General features: G+C 43.6%; 4 protein-coding genes across 10 annotated transcripts; 3 read left to right on the top strand and 1 right to left on the bottom strand.

The window, feature by feature from the left end:
- Positions 1-817: 817 nt before the first annotated feature.
- Positions 818-4,740, bottom strand: rpp40 (ribonuclease P/MRP 40 subunit). The gene is made up of 8 exons (XM_046408205.1): positions 4,529-4,740; positions 3,762-3,906; positions 3,546-3,614; positions 3,127-3,222; positions 2,680-2,802; positions 2,003-2,183; positions 1,773-1,907; positions 818-1,159 (listed from the first exon to the last, which is right to left on the bottom strand). Exons 1-8 carry the CDS (start codon positions 4,649-4,651, stop codon positions 961-963), a joined length of 1,071 nt encoding a protein of 356 aa, XP_046264161.1. The 5' UTR covers positions 4,652-4,740; the 3' UTR covers positions 818-960.
- riok1 (RIO kinase 1 (yeast)) lies at positions 3,532-12,110 on the top strand. Of its 2 annotated transcripts, none has more exons than XM_046408203.1 (18): positions 3,532-3,637; positions 5,463-5,720; positions 7,475-7,640; positions 7,731-7,818; positions 8,449-8,518; positions 8,603-8,645; positions 8,980-9,072; positions 9,173-9,285; positions 9,514-9,594; positions 9,715-9,801; positions 9,887-10,024; positions 10,106-10,209; positions 10,395-10,501; positions 10,633-10,698; positions 10,788-10,904; positions 11,008-11,061; positions 11,267-11,401; positions 11,649-12,110. In XM_046408203.1, the coding sequence occupies exons 2-18, from the start codon at positions 5,668-5,670 to the stop codon at positions 11,757-11,759; spliced, it is 1,626 nt and encodes a 541-aa protein (XP_046264159.1). In that variant the 5' UTR covers positions 3,532-3,637; positions 5,463-5,667; the 3' UTR covers positions 11,760-12,110. The 2 variants fall into 2 exon arrangements, with proteins under 2 accessions (XP_046264159.1, XP_046264158.1); XM_046408202.1 differs by lacking the exon at positions 3,532-3,637 and adding an exon at positions 3,783-3,914.
- A 1,335-nt stretch (positions 12,111-13,445) lies between these two features.
- Positions 13,446-19,092, top strand: LOC124069930 (inositol monophosphatase 1-like). 3 transcript variants are annotated; one of them, XM_046409467.1, is made up of 9 exons: positions 13,446-13,945; positions 14,572-14,668; positions 16,576-16,709; positions 17,518-17,622; positions 18,020-18,065; positions 18,151-18,259; positions 18,346-18,454; positions 18,602-18,753; positions 18,841-19,092. In XM_046409467.1, the coding sequence occupies exons 2-9, from the start codon at positions 14,609-14,611 to the stop codon at positions 18,996-18,998; spliced, it is 873 nt and encodes a 290-aa protein (XP_046265423.1). In that variant the 5' UTR covers positions 13,446-13,945; positions 14,572-14,608; the 3' UTR covers positions 18,999-19,092. The 3 variants fall into 3 exon arrangements, with proteins under 3 accessions (XP_046265423.1, XP_046265424.1, XP_046265425.1); XM_046409468.1 differs by having other exon boundaries at positions 13,928-13,993; XM_046409469.1 differs by lacking the exons at positions 13,446-13,945; positions 14,572-14,668 and adding an exon at positions 15,198-15,951.
- Positions 19,093-19,741: 649 nt separating this feature from the next.
- On the top strand, positions 19,742-23,880 carry impa1 (inositol monophosphatase 1). 4 transcript variants are annotated; one of them, XM_046408212.1, is made up of 9 exons: positions 19,743-19,886; positions 20,603-20,681; positions 20,895-21,028; positions 21,369-21,473; positions 22,814-22,859; positions 22,985-23,093; positions 23,184-23,292; positions 23,373-23,524; positions 23,620-23,880. In XM_046408212.1, the coding sequence occupies exons 2-9, from the start codon at positions 20,619-20,621 to the stop codon at positions 23,748-23,750; spliced, it is 849 nt and encodes a 282-aa protein (XP_046264168.1). In that variant the 5' UTR covers positions 19,743-19,886; positions 20,603-20,618; the 3' UTR covers positions 23,751-23,880. The 4 variants fall into 4 exon arrangements, with proteins under 4 accessions (XP_046264172.1, XP_046264168.1, XP_046264170.1 ...); XM_046408214.1 differs by lacking the exon at positions 20,603-20,681 and adding an exon at positions 20,514-20,575 and having other exon boundaries at positions 19,815-19,886; XM_046408216.1 differs by lacking the exon at positions 21,369-21,473 and having other exon boundaries at positions 19,742-19,886.
- Positions 23,881-24,010: the final 130 nt, after the last annotated feature.

Below are 24,010 nucleotides of genomic sequence, written 5' to 3'. Positions count from 1 at the left end.
AATGAATTATGGGTAAATCCTGACACCTGGCAGGTGTTATAGTGTGTGGGCATGGCCTGTGAGTCGTGAGGGTTTGAACAGTACGGTAAACTGCATAGGTTAAATGAGTTCTGACTCGTTCTGGGTGTGTCAGATCAGCGTACCTGCTCTGTACATCACCTGTCCTTTGATAAAAACAACAAAATAGAGAAATCAGTGCTTTATATTTTTGTTTATGATGGCTCCATGTAGTTCTGCAGTAATTTGGAGCCTGAGGTTGATCCAGCTTCACAAAATGAACTGATGTGGTGACTTGACAAAAAATATATATTAAAAAAAATAGACAGTATGTATTATTTATATATATTTTCTTGCAGAGTTATGACTTTATAATTCGAGATTTTTCCTGGCGTTTTATCCCATCTGTTTTTACCTCATGGCTCTAATACATCCAGTAACAGACTAATGTGGTCTAAACCTGCTCTGTTTGCAGTGTCATGAGATAACTTTTGTTGTGATTTGGTGCCGTATAAATAAACTGAATTAATACGCTGTTGTAGAAAAAGGAAAACAGAAGAAAAAAAACAACACAGTTTCTTTTCAGCTTTTATAAGCAAGAAATTAAAGTTTTGTCACTTTTCAGATCAGAAATGAAAAAGAGGATCAATTTGCTTAAACAATATTATCTCTACAAGAACATGAGATTGTGTGATTCCAGTCTGAGGGTCAACAGAAACATTTCAGCGCTGCATGTTCTGTTCGGTCGAACTGGACTCAACAGGTGACTTTGAGTGTGTTTCTAAACCTGTCTTAGATTTAAAAAAGTCAGCACCAAACATTTTTGGAAGCTTAATTTCTTTTTACTCCAAACTGACCAGAATTAGGTTTCTACAACAAAACCAAAGAGAAAAATAAATACAGAACTGGTCCACAGACCTAAAGAACTCAAGCCAACACCAGTGAAACCAGCAGCTGACATCATCATGGCGGACAGGTGTCGTGCGCTCCTGTAGCCAGGTGGAGCCTGTAAGTGTGGTCATGGATCATCAGCAGACTGTAGAAGTTCTCTCCTCCTCTCAGGAATCCGTGTTCATTGCCCCCCCACGACACTGGACTGTCAACAAAACCGTGAACGGTCAGTGACACCCAGGACTCCGAGTGAGGCTGCTCAAGGTAATACCTGCAGAACAGGTGAGGGCAGGACTCCGGTTATAAGTGGAACTTCATTAACATGTAGATGTACTCTTGAAAGTGGAAAAGAGTTCACAAAACCATGAGGAGGCTGAGAGTGGACTGGAGATACTATTTGTAGTAGTGCTAAGCTAGTAGCAAAAGCAGGAATACCACGTCTGATGTCCATCAGAATGAACATCCGTAAACCCGCGATCAGATAACCAAGAATATTTTTCAGTTTGGCTCCACAACTAACTTCTAGCTCAGCTCACTCTGTTATCGTGTGAGAACTGCTGTTACTGTTGATGAGAAGGACGAGCGCTCGGCCTCAGTCTGCTGCTGTTCTTACACATGCGGCAGAGCAACAACCAGCTAATGTCAGCCTCACGTTCAGCTAACGTTCGAACATCGTTACTGAGCTGACACATGCTGAAGCTGAACCTTACGTCCCCTGTGTTGTCTTCACTGGTACAGCTGTGACACAGTGAGGAGCAGGAGTCCGGACAGATTTAATGGGCGTCACAGAGACGCAACATGAACTGACAGACTCAAGAAGGTCTCTTGTCATTCAGGTTTGGTGAATAGAAATCCTGTCCCTGGCCTAATGGCGGTCAGCTGACCTGATCTGCTGGATGAGTCGGTGGACGTCCTGAGGAAGCAGCAGTCCGCAGATGGAGACACTCAGAGCTTGACTCAATGTTGTCTTTGGCTCAGGGCAGACCAGTGAGGACAGGAAGCTGTTGGACGAGTTGTCACTGAAACCACAGAAAAAGAAGTGAAATGGAGGACATGTCTCATGAGTTCAACCGACAGGTAAAGTGAGACGTTCTCATCACGTCTGTCCTCTCACCAGCTGACACGAGCGTCCACAGCTCCAACCCACTCCAGAATGCTGTGAGGGTCACATGACTGCGGGTCAGAGGTCAGCAGGGCGGGACAGGACAGATCTGTCAGCATGTGGCTGCTGACCTCGGGTCTGTGTTCAGACCACTCGTAACGAGACAGGAGGGCCTGCAGAGAGGCTCCACCCCCTACGGGACAGGCAGCAGGGGGTTATGGTCAATACACCACCTGAGCACACCTGGAGATTTACTGTGTTCCAAATAACTGAAAGAATATTAAGGAAGCTACAAATAAAACAGGAACAAAGACATGATGTGTCAGTAAATGTACAATCTCCTTCGAGTAAGGTTTAATCAGGTTTTTATTCACATTTCAAAATGAGCACTACACCCACAAAATGTCTAGAAAACCACAGGACATCTAAAAGCTGTACTACAACAATGCTGTGTTCAGGTGATGTGATGGGTGGCAGAAATCAACGATTCACGTTTGAAACTGACAAAATGACATCACATCCTTCGTGTTTAACAACACTGAGGAGGGGCTGCAGGTCGTCTCAGGCTATTTTATTTCACACCATTCAGATGAGCTAATTTTAGCATTAGCTTCCATCAGTGTGTTGGTTGTTTGTGTGACTCAGTGAAGTCTCACCTGTTCTGATGCTGCTGTACATTTAACTCTCACCTGGATGATGTGACAGCAGGAAATCAGTCTTCAGTTGAAGTCGCGATCTCAGACCTGTGAGGAGTCTCTGGTAGCCCCGCCCACCAGGAGCCATGCTGCTGTCACTCAAATCTACTGATACTACTGTAGTACAGGTACAAAGACACATGAAGAACTTTAGTACTTTATGAATGTGTGTGTACAGTAAACAGGTCCATTAACATTAAGGTCAAAGCGCACAGATGTCGTTCTGCTGGCTGGTGTAGTTCATACTTGTTGTTTTAGCCCCACCTCCTGACTAGCTGACCAATCATCCTGCCTGTCGCTCAGGTACACTCAGGTATTTCTACTCTAACATTTATACTATCCTAGTGTTTCATCAACTGTTTTAAAACAAATTCATTTCACAGATGCAGATGCAAGACAGATGATGTCACTATGATGTAATTATGATGTCACTATTCAGACCAAATCTGCACTTTGTTCTGTGGTTGAACCTCGATGGTTTCCCTTCAGCTCCCAACAACTCAAAGGAGTCTTTACTCAGAGAGAGAGACAGGTGACCTGCAAAGAGACAGACAGACAGACAGACAGACAGACAGAGGTGTGTTCATTCCACCAGTAGAAATGCTGCTGCTCCATGATTGGTTATTATATTGTGTATTTCATGGTCACACTACAAACTGTAGAGTCACTCTCAAACTGTTTCCAGTTTGTCTTCGATCAGCTCAATATTTATCACCCACATCAGTGCTGTGACATCACTTCCCTTTTCGGGGGAGGGGAAATTTAATTGGAAGAAATGTAACGTGATCATCAGTCACACCTGGATGAGACACCCGTACACTGGTGACATTGTCAGTGCCAATCAGGAAGAGATTCTTTACCGTTTGGCATCAGAGCAACGCAGTCATCTTCATCTATCCTGGTCCTGTAAGACACACCGTACACACTACCTGAGAGACGACAGACAGACAGAGTCAGTGTTTGGTATTAATTTATAAACTTACCTCCTGGTTCTTGTGAATGAAGTTTAGTTAAAATGTTTAATCATTTAATAAATATTTCAGACAGTGTGTGTACAGGTGTGTATCAGGTGTTACCCTGGTACACGGCATTATCCAGGAAGTGTTTGTCCAGCAGTTCGTATGTCGGCAGATTTCTGATCAGGTAGAAACTGCTGAAACTGTTTAACACAGCATCCAGGTGACAGGGGGCGGCGCAACACTCAGGCAGCAGCACAGACACCTGCACAGGTAAAACAAGTCAGAGTGCAGAGGCAGCGTTGTACCTCAGTAATGACTTCTGACATCGTATCCCATCTGTGTACTGTTTTACTACATTACAGACTCCTTATGTTTCCATATTAACAAACACTGCGGTGTTCTGTGTTACTCAGGTGTTTGCTGTGAAGGTGATCATATTACTCTTACATGTATTGATCACAGCACTCTCACTTCACTTTAGTCAGTACTGCAGTGCAACACTGATTTTCAGTACTCCGTGTCTGTACTGCTGTATGGTTCTACTGTTGTTTTTTATTTTACATCCCAGATGTATTTATTTCTGACTCTTCTATATCGATCTGAACTTCCTTCTGTCTTTGTACTCCCGCAACATGTAAATTTCAGAAAAGATTTAGCACCAATGGGTCGTCCTATGCCTGAAAAATTCAGACTTTTATTTTGAAGTTTGAGTAACCTCGTTTTTTCCCCTCTGTTAGCATGTTAGCCATTAGCACCATAGCACATCCTACGATCCCGTTAGCAGACATCAGAGTCCGATTAGGCTGGGACAGTTGGATCAGGGCTAAGCTAACCGACTCCTGTCCGTGCTAACACGGCTAACGCTAACATGCTAACTGTGTTACCTTGTAATTGAAGTGCAGCTGCTCCACCTGCGAACTCAGTCGGTTCTTCTCATCCAGGAAACTGGACCGATCCCAGACCATCAGAGACCCCGGAGTCTTACTCAGATCACCAGACATCGCCATTAAAAAACTTGAAACTTTCTTATGCCTTTATAACTTTATTTGACACTGGTCTCCAAGCAGGACGTTCCGCTACAACGGACTTCCTGTGCGGGTTTTCAACATAAAAGGGAAAAAATAAATTCGATTCGATCATTAGGATAGAATCGAATTTATTTTTTCCATTCTAAACATTGTTCCAAAATGAGTGCACATACAAATAATTATACAGTTTTATATTTTTTACGTTTCATTTTAAAAAAAATTCAATCTGCAAATTTAGCTCTGCTTGAACAGATTTATTTTAAATGTTTTATACTTGTTTGTACTTGTTTTATACTTTGGAGTGTGCAGGCCCCTCCTAAGGACTTTTTATGACTCTGTGGTAGCCTCTGCTGTTCACTACGCTGTGGTCTGTTGGGGGCAGCACGGACCGGGACAGGAAGAGACTGAACAAGCTGGTCAGGAGGGCCAGCTCTGTCCTGGGCTGCCCACTGGACTCCGTGGAGGAGGTGGGTGAGAGGAGGACGTTAGCCAAGCTGACATCCATCATGGACAACACCTCTCACCCTCTGCATCAGTTAGACTGTACAGCTCAACAGTCTAGTCCTCTTTTCCTCCTTGTATATAGCTGTATATTGTACTGTATTTACTGTACCTTGTAAATTGTTAATTTATTTTATCTCTATATTTTTTGTAACTGTTTTTGCACACTTTTTGCAAACTTCTTCTGTTGTTGTGAGCTGCCACAACAACTGAATTTCCCCACTGCGGGATCAATAAAGTTCATCTTAACTTATCTTATCTTATCTTAATAATTTCTCTCCGACGGGAGGCAACACTGAGCTGCAGTTCGCCAAAAGTGCCTCGTCTCTCGCCGTAGTCACGTGATCAGAACCGGAAGTGAAGATTGCACGCTTCTGTGTGAGGAAGAGAATCTCCCGTGACACCACCTGGATCAGTTTGGACCGGGTTCAAGACTGGTTCTAGTTCTGGTTTTGGTTTTGGTGTTGTGGTCGGCTGTGCTGGTGTGTGACGCCATGTCGGTGGTGGCCACCGTACCTGGACAGTTTGATGACGCAGAGGAGGACAGGTGAGACGAGAGAATGTTCTGATAATTAGGTGATTATTGTGCACGTGTCAGATTGTGTCTGTAAATATGAAATCTGACGAAGAATTCACAGTTTTAATCGAAAGTATTTGAAGTATTTAAAGTAAAAGTACCCAAGTGAATATCCGTTATTGCTGTAAACATGTAAACATCGCAGGACTGAGACATCAAAGTTAGTAGCTGATCAGATGATATTAGTTATCGATGAGCTCGTTTTCCAGCTTTTCCTCCGCTTTACATCCCAGAAGGCAAAGACAGAAGAATATTTTTGTACTTCTTATTATTCTGGTCTGCAGACATCAAACTGATGGCAGACAAGACAAGATAAGATAAGAATAAGATAATCCTTTATAAGTCCCATAACTGGGAAATTGCAGTATTACAGCAGCAAACAGGATATGGAGGGTGCAAAGCCTGCAGTGATAAGAGAAGGATGAGCATTCAAACAGAATAAATACACAGGAAACAAGTACCTGCAGCTGTACACAGTACAGAAAAGATAAAGACTGTTCACACTAGAGTCCCTCAAGTTATGATTAGTGGATGGATTGATTATTGTACTGATTTGTTTCAATAAAGACTAAGTATGTATGTGCTGATCCTAGTAGTCGTGTTACATGAGTAAAGATTATTTCATAATTATTACTGCACATGTAATAAGGTCTGGTGTGACCATTTGTCCCATTATTACACATGATTTATTGTCCAGTTAACACATTCAACATCTCAAACGTCCAGTCTATCAGCTGTGCTTGTTGTGGAGTCTGACAGCAGGGGGCAGGAAGGAGCGGCGGTACCTCCTCCACACAGAGCGGGTGTAGCAGTCTGTCACTGAAGGAGCTGCCCAGTGCTGTCAGAGTGTCCTGCATGGGGTGGCAGGGGGTCTCCAGCATGGACGACAGCTTGGCTATCGTCCTCCTGTCACCCACCTCGTCCACTGAGTCCAGGGGGCAGCCCAGGACTGAGGCGGCCCTCCTCACCGGTCTGTCCAGCCTCTTTTTGTCCCGGGCAGAGATGCTGCCTGCCTAGCAGACCACATGATAAAAGATGGCTGATGCCACCACAGAGTCATAGGAGCTCCTGAGGAGTGGACCCTGTGTTCCAAAGGCCCTCAGTCTCCTGAGCAGGTAGAGTCTGCTCTTGAGGTGAAGGCCCAGGTACTTGTAGGAGATGACTCTCTCAATGTCTGTTCCCTGGATGTTCACCAGTGCGGGTGGGGTGTGTTGGCGCCTGCTGAAGTCCACCACCAGCTCCTGGCACCAGTCCACGAATCCTTGAACGAGTTCTCTGTACTCTCGGTTGTCTCCGTCCATGATGAGGCAGACGATCGCAGAGTCTTTGACACTGGTACCAGGCATGATGTCTTCCACAGCTGTGGAAGGTGAAAACTGTCTGATCTCCAGCCACAGTTTATACTTTAGTGCAGCTCAGTAGATCAAACTGTGTCCAGACATCAGTGTGGATCAGGTTTGATGCCCAGAAATCAGGAACAATAAAATCAAGTTGATGTTCAGGCTTTTCCCAGCACTGAGCTTCTGTTGTGGTCCCTTGTCTCCTCTGAACCCGTCCTGTCAGGGAGGAGACGCTGTCCCATCCCATCTGACTGTCTCAAACACAGTCATCATCTTCTCTCTTAGCTTCTTGGCCTTAAAAACACGGATTTAAGCAGTTCTTAACTTTGTTATTTGTTTGTTTTACATTGAAAAATATGTTGGATATTTCTGACTTGTCTGCAGCAACCAATCAGAGCTGTCGACTGTGCAGACACAGATGAGTGATGTCACAGTGCAGACTTCATCGGAGGATGAGGAGGAGGTGGACGAGGATGATGAAGAGTGGGCGTGGTGTTCAGCAGGAGGAGATCTAACTAAACGGTACAACAGGACGAGTTTCAGCTCTCAGGTCAGACACTCTGATCAATCTGTTGATTATTGATGATTATTGAGTCTGTTCAGTCAGCTTATTGTTGATGCGCTTGTTCTCATTGGGCAGTCCAACAGACAGAGTCCGTCCAATAAAACTTTGCCATCAACCCCGTCTGATAAAGCTCTGAGGAAATATGAACACAAGATCAGCCTGGGTAACACACACACACACCACATACATACATACATCTGAAGGGTAAAGATGTTCTGCAAAATGTTCTCCAAGGTTCTTTAAAGTCAGACCAGGTGATCTGAGTCTGATAACAGTCAAACAGACTGACTGCTCTAAAACAAAGCGTGAGAAAATCCAACATGGCCACCGCTTACTTAGCTTACAGCCCAAATCAGATCCCATCTGACTGAGGCCACCTTTAAATCGCAGGGACAACACTGCACCACCACCAGCAGCAGGACTCAGTCAGGACCCTGACGGGGTCAGGGGGTCAGGTGGTCAGGGTCCCCTGATGGAACCAGTATCAGACGCACAGCACACCACAGTATGATGAAGTTCTGACATCAATTCTGTTCAATTCAGTTTATTTATGGCGCCAATTCACAACAAATGGTATCTCATGACACTTTCTTAGAGCAGGTCGAGACCAAACTCTTTCATTAATTAATCAATTTCATATTTATTATTGATAATATATATACATAAAAGTCATCTTGCATATTTTATGCCTTCAGCTCAGTTTCTGATTCCAACATTTCAGTCCAGAAGAGAGCTGCATGTGAAATCAGAAATCTGTTTTTATTCCTGATCAGCTTGTTTGTTTGGATTTCAGATAAACTGAATTATGCTGACTCTGTGATCAATAAAGTGACAACGATGCAGAAACAGAAAGAAGCCGACACGTATGTGTGACCTCACCTCAGTGCTGATTATATCACAGGTGATGCCACTGAGTCACTAACCTTCTGACTGGTTATTCTCTGCAGGTACAGAGTGAAGGACAAATCAGATCGAGCCACAGTCGAACAGGTGAGCGTGCGATTTTTAGCGCCTTCAGTAACATCGCAGGGGGAAGAGTAGAAGCAGAAACAGCCGCAGTAATTCGTCTTCAGACAGGAAGTCCTGCTAATGGCCGCCGTACTGAGCTGAGTCCAGCCAAGTCAGACCAAGAGGATGTGACGACTTCCTCAGCTTCACGCTGAGCTGTGACAGGAAGTTGACACAGTCTGTTGTGAAGAAGCCTTTTAATGTTTGAACCAGAAGAACAAATCCACGTTTCAATTACAGACTGCAGACTAAGTCAACAATAACTGGCAGTTTAATGTTGAAACCAGCTGATTGTGGTTTTGTTTTTCATCTGCAGGTCTTAGATCCACGAACTCGAATGATTCTCTTTAAGATGTTGAGTCGAGGAGTCATCTGTGAAATAAACGGCTGCATCAGTACGGGGAAGGAGGTCAGGAACACGGTCTCGACCTGCACAGCGGGAGTCCAGCCGAGTTGCAAGAAGTTCCAAACTGGAGTAAATAACAGCGCTGTGTGTTTGTGTTGTTCAGGCCAATGTTTATCATGCCAGCACATCCACTGGAGACGGCAGGGCCATCAAGATCTACAAGACCTCCATCCTGCTCTTCAAAGACAGAGACAAATACGTCAGCGGAGAGTTCAGGTCGGTCACACACCACAGAAGAAGAATTAAAAACATGTTGTTTCAACTCTCCGCTGACTGTAGCCGATGTTAGCTAATGCTGTAGTTTCTGTGAGTTCTGATGCACGGTCGTCTGTTCTGTTGTCTGTTCTGTGAAAGGTCAGTCATTGTCACTTCGTATCATTGATCAGCAGTCGTTAATTTTATTTATATCAGCCATCTGCTTTAGCGTTCTCTTCTGTTCTGCAGGTTCCGTCATGGTTACTGTAAAGGAAACCCTAGGAAGATGGTTAGAACCTGGGCTGAGAAGGAGATGAGGAACCTCATCAGGTAAGAACGGTATAACCCAGTATAATGGGTATAAAGCTGTTCTGACAGACAGAATGCAGTAGAACCTTTTCTACTGACAGGTAGAACCCAGTAGAACTTGACAGTTTGTGTATGTTTCAGGCTGCAGACGGCAGGAATCCCAAGTCCAGAACCTCTTCTGCTCAGAAGTCATGTTCTGCTGATGAGTTTCATCGGAAAAGATAACATGTAAGAATCAATAAGGGTGATTGATCAAAGATTTGTGATTTGTTCTAATTAACTGTGACCGTTCTGTCATGTGCTGATTGATCAGACCAGCTCCTCTGCTGAAGAATGCCTTGTTGTCGGAGTTGAAGGCTCGTGAGCTCTATCTGCAGGTCCTACAGAACATGAGAAAGATGTTCCAGGAGGCTCGACTTGTCCACGCAGACCTCAGCGAGTTCAACATGCTGTAAGAGGGCACACTCGCCTCACACAACCCCTTCAAAATAAAACTCTTCACGGCGATTAACTTTTCCCAACATTTCTGTAGATATCACAATGGAGACGCTTACATCATCGACGTGTCTCAGTCGGTGGAACATGACCATCCTCATGCTCTCGAGTTCCTCAGGAAGGACTGCAGCAACGTCAACGGTGAGTCTCCACATCGCAGGCTTTACGACTGTTTTCTACTGTTTTCTAGGGACAGCAGACCTCACATAATGTAGTGAGTCTGAGCCAAAGTCTAATTTGTCTGATTGAAGGTGATTATTGATCTGTACTGTTGGATTCAAAGCTGATCTGTTTGTGTTTTGTTTTTTTGTTTTTTTTTTACCCAGAATTCTTTGTGAAGCATGGCGTAGCAGTGATGACGGTCCGAGAGCTGTTTGACTTCATCACTGACCCATCAATCACCAGCCACAACATGGACCAGTACCTGGAGAAGGTGCGAACGCTTCCTGAACTTACAGAGACATTCAGAAAATACAAACTAGTACAAAAATCTGAGATATTAATAGACACAAACAAGGTAAGAATGACTCAAGATGGTTGGTGTGTCTGTGATTGCTTTTCCAGGCGATGGTGATTTCAGCTCAGCGGACGTTACAGCAACGGTCAGATCAGGACCGAGTGGATGAAGAGGTGACAAGCGCAAACATCACGTCCAACAGCTTCCAGTAATAAAACTACCCATCTGTTTGACCAGTCAGTGTCCCCCTCTCGTCCAACAGGTGTTTAAAAAGGCCTACATTCCCCGCACTCTGACTGAGGTGAGCCACTACGAGCGAGACGTTGACCTGATGAAGGCCAAGGAGGAGGAGTCGGCCATCAGCGGACACAACGACAATGTAAGAAACAGAGAAATAGAAAGACAAGCGTTCTCTCCCTGAATCCCACTGATCCCAGATCTGTTAAAGGTCTGTTTTCTGTCACCTGTCTTTAACGGTTCAGGTTCTGTATCAGACGCTGACTGGACTGAAGAAGGACCTGTCTGGAGTTCAGACGGTACGACCAGCTCACGCTCAGCTCAGTGATATGCTGTAACTTAGAGAATATTGTCTTATTTACCTTAACCGCACTGCTTCTGTCAGCGAATCACTTCAGTCAAACTGACCATGTGATTCAAAGCTCCAGAGCACACAGGAGTCATGTAACCACAGCACCTGTTCCACATGAACAGGTGTATTCTGACTAGGTGATGTCTCCTCAGGTTCCTGCTCTCCTGGAGGATGACCAGTCTTCATCCTCAGAGGAGGAGGAGGAGGAGGAGGAGGAGGAGGAGGAGGGGGAGGGCGAAGGGCAACACCAGCAGAGTCAGCGAGAGGAAGCCTCCACTGACAAAAAGGTGTTTAACAGTCTGTGTGTGACAGCAGCTGACAGGATCAGTAAACCTGCCTGCTCATGTAGCCCATCAAACCTCAGTAGTCATCCCACTAAGCTGTGGTGATAGAAAGCACATCATGAATAGATTATTGTGTTACTCACACCCCACTGTGAGGCCTGATGGAGGTCTGCACTGTGTGCCCTTCCAGTAATTATCATCATGTTTGTTTTGTGTAAAAGTGAAGATAAAGTTTATTTTGTTCTTTCAGGAGAAGAAGAAGATGGTAAAAGAAGCCCAGAGAGAAAAAAGAAAAAACAAAGTACCAAAACATGTGAAGAAGAGAAAAGAGAAAATGTCCAAGATGAAGAAAGGAAGATGATGACTTCCCGTTTGTTGTTGTGGACTTCCTGTATAACATGAAACCCGACTGAACAGAGAGCAGCTCTGTTTGACAGTTTGACAAAAAAAAATTAATTCAAAGTTGCCTTAGTAGGGTTGTGTTTCCACAAGATGAAGTTTTAAATCAAAACCCGCAAAAATGACTAACATGCAGTCAACAGGAGGGCACCTGAAGGCATCACCCAATTCAGTCTGACTTCAGCTAATGATGTTACCTGCACTGCAGGTGTGCAGCTGTACTCTGGCAACACGACAAAGATGATCCAGTAAGATCAGGCAAAACATCAACAGATTAGACAGAATTGTTTAATAAAACCTTTAATCAGCACAATCTTATCATTGTCATGTTTCCATTCAGTTGAACAAATCTGTTTTCATTAACGTTAGCTGGTCAGCAACCCGGTAGCTCGTAGTGATGAGGGGATTTTCAATCCGGTCTGCACAGACGTACACGCCACTCAGCCACGTGCAAACCACAAATTTTATTTATTTATCTCACCCTTTATTGATTATATTGATATGACGGAGATACGATGTGAGGACTGGTTATGATCCTGCTGCTAGTAACTAGTAAACTTGAGCTAAGAAATCATAACAAACGACAAGCAGCTGATACACACAAAGTCCACAAAATGGCTGCCAAGCCTCCATCACTGACAGCGGTTTAATCCAACATGTTGATGTTACATCACAAAGCTCAGTTACAGATTGTGTGTGTGTGTGTGTGTGTGTGTGTGTGTGTGTGTGTTCAGCTTGAGAAATCGGACTGATAAACTGCAGCAGGAACAAAAAGTCTTGGACAAGCTGAAATAACACACTGCTGACGCACACACAGATTGTACTCCTCAGTGTGTGTGCAACTAATTACTAAAAACTGACTAAAGTTTGTATCTGCATGTATCTTGAAGGACATGACGGACACGTGCGTCCCTGTTCGTACATATGATACACACGTTACTATCTTATACGTTTAATTAGAATTTAATTATAATTCTAATTTTTTAATCTTATAAAACAGTCACACCCATATTTAAACATGCATTTTTTCCAAAGTAATCTATATGTATACATTAAAATCTGGAATAACAAAACTATAACTTGTCACTGTCACACTAGTTTGACTGGTTATACAGTAATAATTAAATTAAAACCTAAGAGGAAATAAAAATTGAAATGCAGACAATCAAAGAAAAAAGAAAAACAAGGAAAATAATAGTAATTACATTACTGATGTAAACTGTGATAATTTAAATTTGTCCTCACTTTTTATTTCACGTTTCTTTAATGGAGTTCTAAATGCGAGTGAGCACAGAAGCTCCGTCACACGTTTACGTTCTGACCAGCAGTTTGAATCGCTCATACTTTACCTCTGATTGATCAGTGTCTCAATACTGCAGTACTGATTGATCAGCGTCTCAATACTGCAGTACCCATGAGTCTAGAAGAAGACAGATGTGGTAGTTTAAACACCTGGTTCTTCATGCACAACTCAGCAGATGAGTGTCAGTTAGTCGCTCTTGTCTGTGCTCTTTGCAATTGTTATTAAAGAACTTGTTTTCTACGTCCGTTTCACGTCGCGTCTGATGCTCTACAAAACTCAGTAAACAACAACTCAACCACAAACTTACAGCAATGAACAAAGTGTGTTTTGAAAGCTGCCCGTCAGGGTCAGTCTGACTCACTGGAACCAGACTTCAGTTCATTTTTGTTCATTTCTGACAACAAACAGACTGATTCTCTAATCTGAGTCCTGATAGGCTGACCTGGGACTGATGGCACACACACTCTTCAGCTAAAAGCAGCGAGGACGAGTGTCTGAACAGGATTGTCTGTTCGCAGTCAGCTGACCGACCACACGTGCTGCTGCTTCCTCGTGACCCAATGACCTCTGAGCTGAGACCAGCAGCAGCTCAGCAGCTTCCTGACGAAAATCAGCTGCATTTGAAACAAACAGAGGAGCCTCATAGTCAGTCTTCACACTGAGGATGAGAAGGATGATGAAGAATGTCGGGGAAGGGGAGGCATCCTGCTGAGCAACCTGAGCTGCCATTGGCCGGTCGTGGTGCAGGGAGGTGGGAGCTGATCTCTGATTGGCTGTTCGTTGGACAAAAAGAGAACAAATTCAGAAGAACTCAGAAACTTCTTCACAGACTCAGTGGACTTCAGGTACAAACACTGGTTCTAGGGGTTCTGCGGGTTCTACGGGTTCTGCTGGTCTGTTTTCAATTTTTTTGCATTGATTTTTATATCATACTTTCTTTTTATCGTCTCCATTTTCTTGTTAATTCTCCTTTACCATCACTTCTTCTCTTCTGTCTTCATCTTGTCTTTTCTTTTCATTTTCTTCATCTCCTCTTTTGTCTTTGGTCTCTTTTTGATTTTGTCTCTTTGTGTCAGTCTGTTTAGGCTCTATACTTCCTTCATTCTTCTTTATTGTTTGTGTTGACCTCCATTTGCTTTGTCATCATCTTTTTATTTCCTCTTTCATATTTCTTAGGTCATCTTGTCTCTTTCTTCTATGGTGTCTTCTTATTATTCCTCTTTTCTTCTTCTCCTCTTCTGTTTTTATTTTCTTTCCTTTTCATTCTGTCATGTTCTCTTCATTATCTTCACAACAGGGTTTTACTTTCCCTTCTTTTTTTCATATTTTTTCATGTAATTCTTCTCTCTTGTTTCTGTTTCTCTTTTCTTTTCTTTCCTCTTGTCCCCCCCTTCTTTTATATTTCTTCTCCTCATTTCCTCTAAGTTCTTATTTTCATCGTTCATTGTTTCTGTCTTTTCTTCACTTACAGATCATATCACTCCATCATCATCATCATCATCATCATTATGGCCGACTGGACCGACTGTCTGAAATTCGGCATCTCTGTTGCCAAACAGGCCAGTGAGGTAAGCAGTGGCGGGCTGTGAATTTGGTACCTGGGCCTTCAGTGGGGACATACTGGACTTAGTCCACCTCTTAATACAACCGCTATCACGTTGCAATTATAAAGAAAGCATCAATACCATCCAAAAACGCAATATGACGAGGCGTGGCGTTAGAGAGAGAGGAATTTCGCTTGTTGATGATAATTACCATTATGAATACAATAAGAAACACAGTTAAGACCACTCCATACCTCTACACTACAACCACAACTGTGCCATGTACATCATCCAGAGCAGTTCAGAACGGCTAGTCGCACTTGGCTGTGACTTTTGCTCTGACCGACCAATCAGAGGACAGAGGAATGCTCACAGCGAGGATTCTGAAATCTGATTGGTTAAAGAAACAGTCAATGGCTAATTTAGTCTAAATCGCGGGTGCCAGCACTGCTGATTCTGAAGGCCCTGGGCAGATTAGACTGACACGGCAACACATAGAGGCTGAAATCTGATTGGACAGAAATCGAGCAGCAGAGAAGGCCTTGCTGGCCCTGACGGCCCGCCACTAGAGGTAAGGGACATTCCACCAATCACAGCATGATGCTGAGATATCAGAGGGTGGGCACAGAAAAGTTGATTTTCACTGTTGATAAAAACAACAAATTCAGATGAAAATACAGCTGAATAAAAAGACGTCAGAGATTTCCAAATGCAGTCAAAAAAAAGCGAAGTCTTCATGTTTTTGGTCTCTTTTCATATTGTGTAAAACTATTTCATTGCTCATAATCATTATAGTCATTACAACAGTGTGAATATTATGATTATTACTTTAGCTCTCAGCTGACTCAACATTTATATTAACGTCCTTTTGAAGTCCAACGTTTTTGTTAAAGCAGCTCGTCTTTCTCATGACTATCAAACTCAGCAATTAAACACATTCTGAGACACAACCGACCAATCAAAGGATACACATCTGTCCAGCTGACTCAGCAGCTGCAGGTCTGAAAGGGTAAGAAGAAGAAGAAAAAGAATTTAAGGGGTGTCAACCAATAGCAACATGGCAGGTGGTGCATCTGTCCAGTCAGCTGCAGGAGGAGTTGATGATAAGTTCAGGTTCAGTTCACAGTTTCGTAATGTTCAGATAAAAATGTTGAGGAATGAGAAGAATGAAAGGTTTTGTATTTGACTGACGACCTATAAATGACCCTCACCTGAACACAGGAATACACACCTGACACATACACACACACATACACAGCTATTCGTGTGTGTTCAGAGCAGGTCAGGTGACCCCAGAGCAGCAAATGGTAAGACACATCAGTTCTTCAGTACAGTTACATGTATGTGACCGCGGTTCTATGAGTCAAAGGTTTGATTTTAACACAGGTGATTAATCTGTTCATTTTCTGCTCCTCTTCTTCTTTTTCTGCTTCGGTTTAAACTCTGACCTATAGTTTGTTTTGTTTAAAGTTTAGCTAGAGCTAGCTAATCTCATTACACCAGTGAACAGGTTCAGATTAATTTACACCTGCAGCAGCTTGTTAGGCACCTGTGGAACACACCAATCACTGTTCAGCCCTGTCTGCAGCCTAAACCATCACTGTTCAAGTACGTAAATCATCTTCTTTAGTGTGTACTAAATATCTGAGCTGGTTAAAGCTTAACAAGCTGCCTGGTGAGAAATGCTCGTGTGTTAAATATAACACATTATAACATTTTACTTGTGTAACATTAAACTTTTAAATGACAACAAGAAGTCATCTTCAATTTTGATGGTTTCGATGTGATTGATGCCTGCCTGCCTGCCTGCTGGATGAATACAAACTTACATTAGTCCAAATATATGTGTTCAAGTACTGCATAAGTACAGTTTTAAAGTGTACTGCTACTACTGATTCCATTACTGATACTATTACTGCTGTGTTTTTCAGATTGTCCTGTCTGCGTTTCAGCAGCAGAAAGAAGTGAAGCTGAAAAGTTCCCCGGCTGATCTAGTGACAGAAACTGATCAACGAGTTGAGAAGATCCTCATCTCTGCCATCAGGAACCAATACCCACATCACAGGTTCTACTGTGTTCTACTCAGTGGCGGGCCGTCAGGGCCAGCAAGGCCTTCTCTTCCTGCCTAAACACTATCAGAAGCACTGACCTACATTTACAACCTAAATTCGAATATTTGTTCCATGAAATTGTATTTATATTAATTTATTCCCAACAGTTTATTCCATGCTGGCCCCCGCGATTTAGATTAAATTAGCCATTGACTGTTTCTTTAACCAATCAGATTTCAGACTCTGATTGGTCTGCCAAATGTGACTAGCAGGTCCGAACTGCTCTGGATGATGTACATGGCATAGTTGTGGTTGTAGTGTAGAGGTATGGAATTATCTTAACTGTGTTTCCTGTTGTATTCATAATGGTAATTATCCTCAACACGCGAAATTCCTCTCTCTCTAACGCCACGCCTTGTCACATTGCGTTTTTGGATGGTATTGATTTTTTTTTTTTATGATATAGTAGTTGTATTAAGAGGTGGACTAAGTCAGGTATGTCCCCACTGAAGGCCCAGGTACCAAATGCACGGCCCGCCACTGGTTCTACTGTAGGACTAAATGTGTTGTTGCTGTCTGTTGTGTTTGTTCTTGGCTGAATGGCTTCTTGTTGAGTTCTCAGACTTTTTTAAGGTCCTACTTGGAATTGTTTATTATGCAGTTGTTTGCACACACTGAGCAGGATGAATGAGGGGTAGCAAACTGGTCTATAGGTGAACCTCGGTGCATTGACCTTTTAAATGAAACTGATTGTGATTGGACAACAGGACTGCAACAGACAGGAACTCAGCAGGTAACTGTTGTTGTTGTTCGACCTCTTAGGTTCATTGGCGAGGAGTCTGTAGCTTCAGGTGAGCATCTGGAGCTGACTGACAGTCCCACCTGGATCATCGACCCCATTGATGGGACTGTGAACTTTGTACATAGGTGAGAGGCTCCACCCACTCTGTAATGTCACAGGTAAAAGAGTCACATCTCCTGGTGTGATGATGCTTCTGGAGGAGTTTAGAGTGAGGAAACACAGCAGACTGACTGTAACTACCTGTACTGTTATGAGACGCTGTTCTCACTGATTTTGATCGATCACCAACATGTCCTATTGTCCCACAATAAAAGCCTGCTTGTGCAGAAAAGAGATTCTACTCTGTTCTGAACCAGTTGAGGACTTTTAGTTTGAAAACACAGTGTGAGGAAATGTTGAACAGAAGTGAAAACTGCAAGTATATCATCTATATTGTCTGTCTCCACTGAAATATCTGTGGTATCCTCTCATAGCACTGCAGTTATGTGTGTAACTGTAATCACACCTTATTTCTGCTAACAGGTTTCCATTTGTGGCCATTTCCATTGCCTTCACTGTCGACAAGCAGGTAAACTCACCTGTCAGTTGCAGGTCAGAAATCAGCAGGTGGTCAGACAGGAAGTGGACTAACGTGCTGTTGTTTCTGCTGTCAGACGGAGTTTGGGATCGTGTACAGCTGTGTTGAGGACAAACTGTTCTACGCTCAGAGAGGGAGAGGAGCGTTCCTGAACGGAGAACCGCTGCATACCTCCAGACAGGAAGGTGACATCACACACGTGTCACATCACACACTCTGAGTGTTGGGGTGCTATGCTATTTGTTCTGACTATTGTGTGTCTCCCAATCAGACATCAGCCAGTGTGTGGTGGTGACGGAGATCGGAGCAGAACGTGACGACCTTGCTCTGTCCACCATGACCTCCAACATCTTTAGACTTCTGAAGCTCCCGATACATGGGTGAGAACATCCACCGCTTCACTCTGGTCCTCAACACATTCCCACAGACACCACCAAACCACCAATAAAACATCTCTGTGAGTGTGAGCAGTGAGATAGGTTCTTCATGTACTAATGTGTTGTCTGTGTGTTGTTCTAATGTTCCAGGATCCGTGCGTTGGGGACGGCGGCGGTCGATATGTGTCAGGTGGCAACGGGTGGAGCCGACGCTTACTATCACATCGGGATGCACTGTTGGGACATCGCTGCCTCTGCTATCATCGTCCAGGAAGCTGGAGGGGTTGTTATGGACACAGACGGTCTGTATCTGAGGTGCAATGTCATATCTCACCTGTATGTACCTGCAGGGAGCGTGCCCTCCTCTCATTGGTCTGGTGTCTCCACAGGGTCAGAGTTTGACATGATGTCCAGGAGAGTCATTGCCGCAAGCTCCTCTGCTGTGGCCAATCATATTGCTCAGGTCATCCAGGTGTTTCCCTGTCGCCGTGACGACGAGGACCCTTACAAGTGTGTCTGTGGAGCAACAGGTGTTAATGGACTGTAGGTCAGTTGACAGGAAGTCTGACAGAGGTGTTTGATGTCATATTTCTGATGAAGTGTGATTTAAAAAGACTAATAAAGCCATTTTTTCCTCTTGATTCAGTTTCATTATTCATCTGTAGATCCTATAAAGTCCATCGTTCTTCTTATTGGCTACCACTTGGTTTCAAACTAGTGAATTAACTGGTAGCATTAAATATGTTTGGATAAGATAAGATAATCCTTTATTAGTCCCATTACTGGGAAATTACAAATCATGAGGTCTGCTGTGATTGTTTCAAACTACATCTCCATCTAATGAAAAGACCTCAGAGGCAGAGAGACAGATGGACAGAGAGACAGGTGGACAGAGAGACAGGTGGACAGATGGCTCACAAACTGGCTGTGAAATTCAGCCACACTGTGTGTGTTCTCCTGTGCAGAGAAGTTCATAACTGATGACATGAAAAGAGATCAATAGCAGACCAGCAGCAGGTTGTCTCGGTCTGTTCAGGTTCTCTCTGTATTTAAGACTTCTTTTGTTTATGAGTTTGTTCTAGACCCGCTCTGTTGTCAGGAGATAACTTTTGTTTTGATTTGGTGCTGTAGAAATCAAATTAAATTGAACAATTCAAGTAGTGTAAATAAACAAACATGAAATAAAGATGTGTAAGTACAGAGAACGTGTTAAAAACTGACCAATATATTTTAATAAAACTGTCAGATGGCTGCAGACTCAGTTTCAGACGTGCCTCAGACTCACAGTAACACTCCACTGCGCAAGGAAGAAGAAGAAGAAGCAGAAGCAGAAGAAGAGGAAACAGAAGAAGAAGAAGAAGGCGAAGAACTCCGGAAGTGTGCGGAGCGGCTGATCCCCCCCGGTCGTAGCAGTGGATTCTCAGGCTGACGGCAGGTGAGATTTATTTTTATTTTGCAAATATTTACTTGTTTGTTACGCTGTTAGTGGCTCTTCCTGCACACTAAACTAGCGCGTTTCACTGCAGTGTTCGGCCTCTCTGGTCGCCGTCCGTGCCACCAGACTTCGTTTAGAATCTGCTGTTTTAAAAAGCCGATTCGTTTACACGACACACAGCAAGTGAGCGCGGGCGACTCGTGTCTTACTGAAACGTCATGACGCACTGTCAGTTAAAACGGCGCACTCATAATCCGTCAGTTAACCACTCTAATAACCCTAAAACACCTGCACAGACGTGCGGTCAGCGTGAGACTGCGCCCCCTAGTGGCCACCCGCAGCCGCTGCCTCAGGGTCCGTTTTCACTAACTGTAATGTTTTCATGTGGAGCTCAGATTTAAATGGACAGAATATGAATAAAATCCAATAAGTCAAACTGCTCTAACTTTAATAAAATGAAGATCAGCATGACGAGCTTTTCTAGTGTTTCCTCAGTTTTTATCTTAAAAATCAACAGAGATCATTCAAAGTCTTTTATCAGAGGTTATTTCTTTTATTGATTCATCCGTTAGCTAATTTAACGACCAACGGATCAATGTGTCAATGACAGATCAGTACTTTTTACAGACCAATCAGCAGCAATCAGGTCACCTGTCACGTGTTCGAGTCAAGAGTCCAACAGATCACAGGTCAGTGATTCTTCTTCTCTTTATAAGGAGCTGCTCCTCCAATATGGCTGACGTCTGGCAGGACGCCATGGACCACGCTGTCGCTGCTGCACGAAGAGCTGGACAGGTCACACTGTGTGTGTGTGTGTGTGTGTGTGTGTGTGTGTGCCTCCACACCTCTTCTCTGAATCTCAGTGATCTGAAACAGGAAACACAGTTAGGTTAGATTAAACACAGTTAGATTAAAACCTCTGAGTTCTGATATCAACATTTGTTTTATTTGTTTTAGAGAACAATCAGGTGTATTGATGACTGATCATTTGTATTTATGGCTGATCAGGTGGTATGTGAAGCTCTGCTGGGCGACAGGGAGGTGATGACAAAGAGTTCGTCTGTTGATTTGGTGACACAAACTGACCAGAAAGTGGAGCAGCTCATCATCCAGTCGGTGAAGAAGAAATTCCCCACACACAGGTGAGTTATTGATAGGTGATCAGCTCTCCAGATCAATGTGGTCTCTGAGGAAACATGTTCCAACCAAAACACTTTTAATCACAACAGTCGAACAAATAATTAATATTAATCAGTTTTTAATCCAAATCTTTTCCACATTTTCTTATTCTGATTTTAACAACTGTTAACACACGTTTCATGTTTATTCAGTGAAAGAACAGAAGGAAAATAATCCATCACACAATGTTCAGTCTGAACCTCCGAAGTGTTACCTGTCAGACAGGTGCACCTTGTGTGTTTGAACTGATCAGTTCAGAGCTCACAACAGTTTGTCATGTGTGTGTGTGTGTGTGTGTGTCAGGTTCATTGGGGAGGAGTCTGTGGCTGCAGGTGAGCCCTGCCTACTGACTGATGATCCTACCTGGATCATTGATCCCATCGATGGGACGACCAACTTCGTTCATGGGTGATTTTTGTTTTTTTGAATTAAACGCATTTGTTTAAGGAAACACAGTGAAACCATCACGCCGTCCTCATCTGTGACACACTCTGACATCATCACTTCAGTGTTTCCTGTCAGGTCGACAGAGACAGTCTGGGGGACATTGCGTCTTATTTCAAAGTAAAATAACACATTTGATTTTCCTTCTGTTGTACTGAAGAGGCGCAAACTGCACAACCAATAACGAAGCAAAGATTTTTGTAGTCTGGACCAGAAACACATCATCAGTAACTTTAGACAAAGTAGAACGTTTTTAATATGCTTTTTCTTTGCAGTTTATAGATTTTACACTAACTAACTAACAACATTTAGCTTGTTCACTGAAGATAAAGAACTTAAACTAATTTTTTAGTTTTACTTAGCAAAGGTTTGTGTGATTCTTCTTCATGCTGGGAGGGACGCAGCATCCTGGCGCCCTCTGCTGACTAGTCAGCACTGCTGGAAGACACTTTTGTGTTGTATGTAACGTGTATGAACACGACAGAGAAACACGTTTCACTGAGTCTGAAATCATGTGATAACGTTACTGTTAACGTTAACGTTACTGACTGAACCAGAACTTTTCTGAGGTCTGCTGAAGAGACACTTCACATCCACTGGGTTTCACTGCCAGGTGTAAATAAAAGTGCCTTTACACCTCCACCTGTCTCATCATGTGACACCATGAAACAGTAATGTTAGTGAGGAGGTGGTTGACGGTTTAACGTAAAATGTTATCAGATATGCCGCTTTACTCTGAAACATGGATGTCCCTTCAAGTCACCGTCCATTGTCTTTCCAGCATTTTGTCAGATTCCCCATGTGAGACATCATCTCAGCTCTTCAGCTCGGAGGAAAGTGGCCACCTTGTAAATGTGGTCTATTGGCAGAAACAGTTATGTTTTCATTAGTCTATAATCATGTGGTTTCTTGTCATGGACAAGTCACTGGGATGTCAAGTTGAGGGCGGGGCCACGTTCATTCCTGTGAAATCAGAACAGCAGCTAACTTCCTGTTTAGCCCTCTGCTGAATGTGGATAAAATGATTTGATGATTGAAATGAATCCTCCATTCTACAGCTGCTTCATTCACAAAAGGTGTTTGATGTTCGTGGGCTTTTGTGGGCCACCTGACAGTGTGGCCCCGTGTCACGTGGCCTCAAAGCCTGACGCTGTGCCTGTGACATGGTCCTCTTCCACGTAGTCCGCCACGTTTCTACAGAAGCTGTAGAGCAAGACGAGGTGTGTTCAGTTGGTTGTAATCTGCAGCCTCACCACTAGATGTCACTAAATCATAACACTGGACCTTTAATGTCTCTTTCATAGATTTCCTTTTGTTGCTGTTTCCATTGGATTCACTGTGAACAAGCAGGTGAGTTAAGTTGGCTTCATGTACTTTGTGCACTTCACTACACTACTGTACTGCAATCTACTGCAGTATAGCATAGTGTGTATGCAGTCTAAGCCATGGTCGCAGCTCTCTGTGCCCTCCTTCAGATGCAGTTCGGGGTGGTCTTCAGCTGTCTTGAAGACAAGATGTTCACAGCAAGGAGGGGGAAGGGAGCGTTCTGTAACGGAGAGCCACTGCAGGTTTCTGATCAGGAAGGTCAGAAATGAATAACAAACATGTTACGATGCTCTGATCCAACAAGAAACCAGAATTTGACATTTTGTCCTTTTTTTTTTTCTCTTGAAGACGTTACACAGTCGATCATCGCCACAGAGTTTGGATCCAGCAGAGACCCCGAAGTTGTGGACAGAATCTTCTCGAGTCTGAGGAACATCCTGAGCATCCCTGTACACGGGTAACACGGTTGATACTGCAGTAATACCACTGATACTGTCGAGTGAATGTGTTGCTCTGACAGTACATGTATGTCACTAGCGTGCGCAGTGCAGGAACGGCAGCGATCAACATGTGTCTGGTTGCGTCCGGTTGTGTCGAAGCGTATTACGAGATCGGACCACACGTCTGGGACGTCGCTGCTGGCTCGCTGATCGTGTCAGAGGCTGGAGGAGTTGTGATGGACGTGGAGGGTAAGGAAGTTCAAGCTCGTTGTTGATTCAAATCAGCTGACAGCCTGCAGGGTTTCAAAGAGCTCACTGTGCTGTCTGTCTCTGTTTGTGCTCAGGAGGACCGCTGGACCTGATGTCTCGAAGAATCATCGCTGCCAACAGCAAAACCATCGCTGAGAGGGTCATCAAAGAGATTCAGTCCTTCAGTCCACCGAGAGATGACGCTCCATCGCTGCTCACACAGTAAACAACTGAGTTTATATGTTTAGACTGTGAAAATAAAGTTTGTCTTATAAAGGAAAAAAAACACATCAGCCAAGCATCTTCTGCTTTCCTACCTGTGACATCGACAGGATGACAGTTGTCACATGACGACGGCAGGGCGGGAGGTGTTACTGTAGTTCACAAAGAATGTGTATGAACTGATATGATAAAAGTGACCCACGTTTTGCTCCTCAGTCTGTCACACTGACTCATCATGTCTGATATATTCTGATAAAAGTGAAA

Source organism: Scatophagus argus, chromosome 13 (assembly GCF_020382885.2).
Source record: "Scatophagus argus isolate fScaArg1 chromosome 13, fScaArg1.pri, whole genome shotgun sequence".
Taxonomy (NCBI): Eukaryota; Metazoa; Chordata; class Actinopteri; family Scatophagidae; genus Scatophagus; species Scatophagus argus.
The sequence above is the reverse complement of the archived record's forward strand: the minus strand, read 5'-3'. Positions and strand labels throughout refer to the sequence as shown.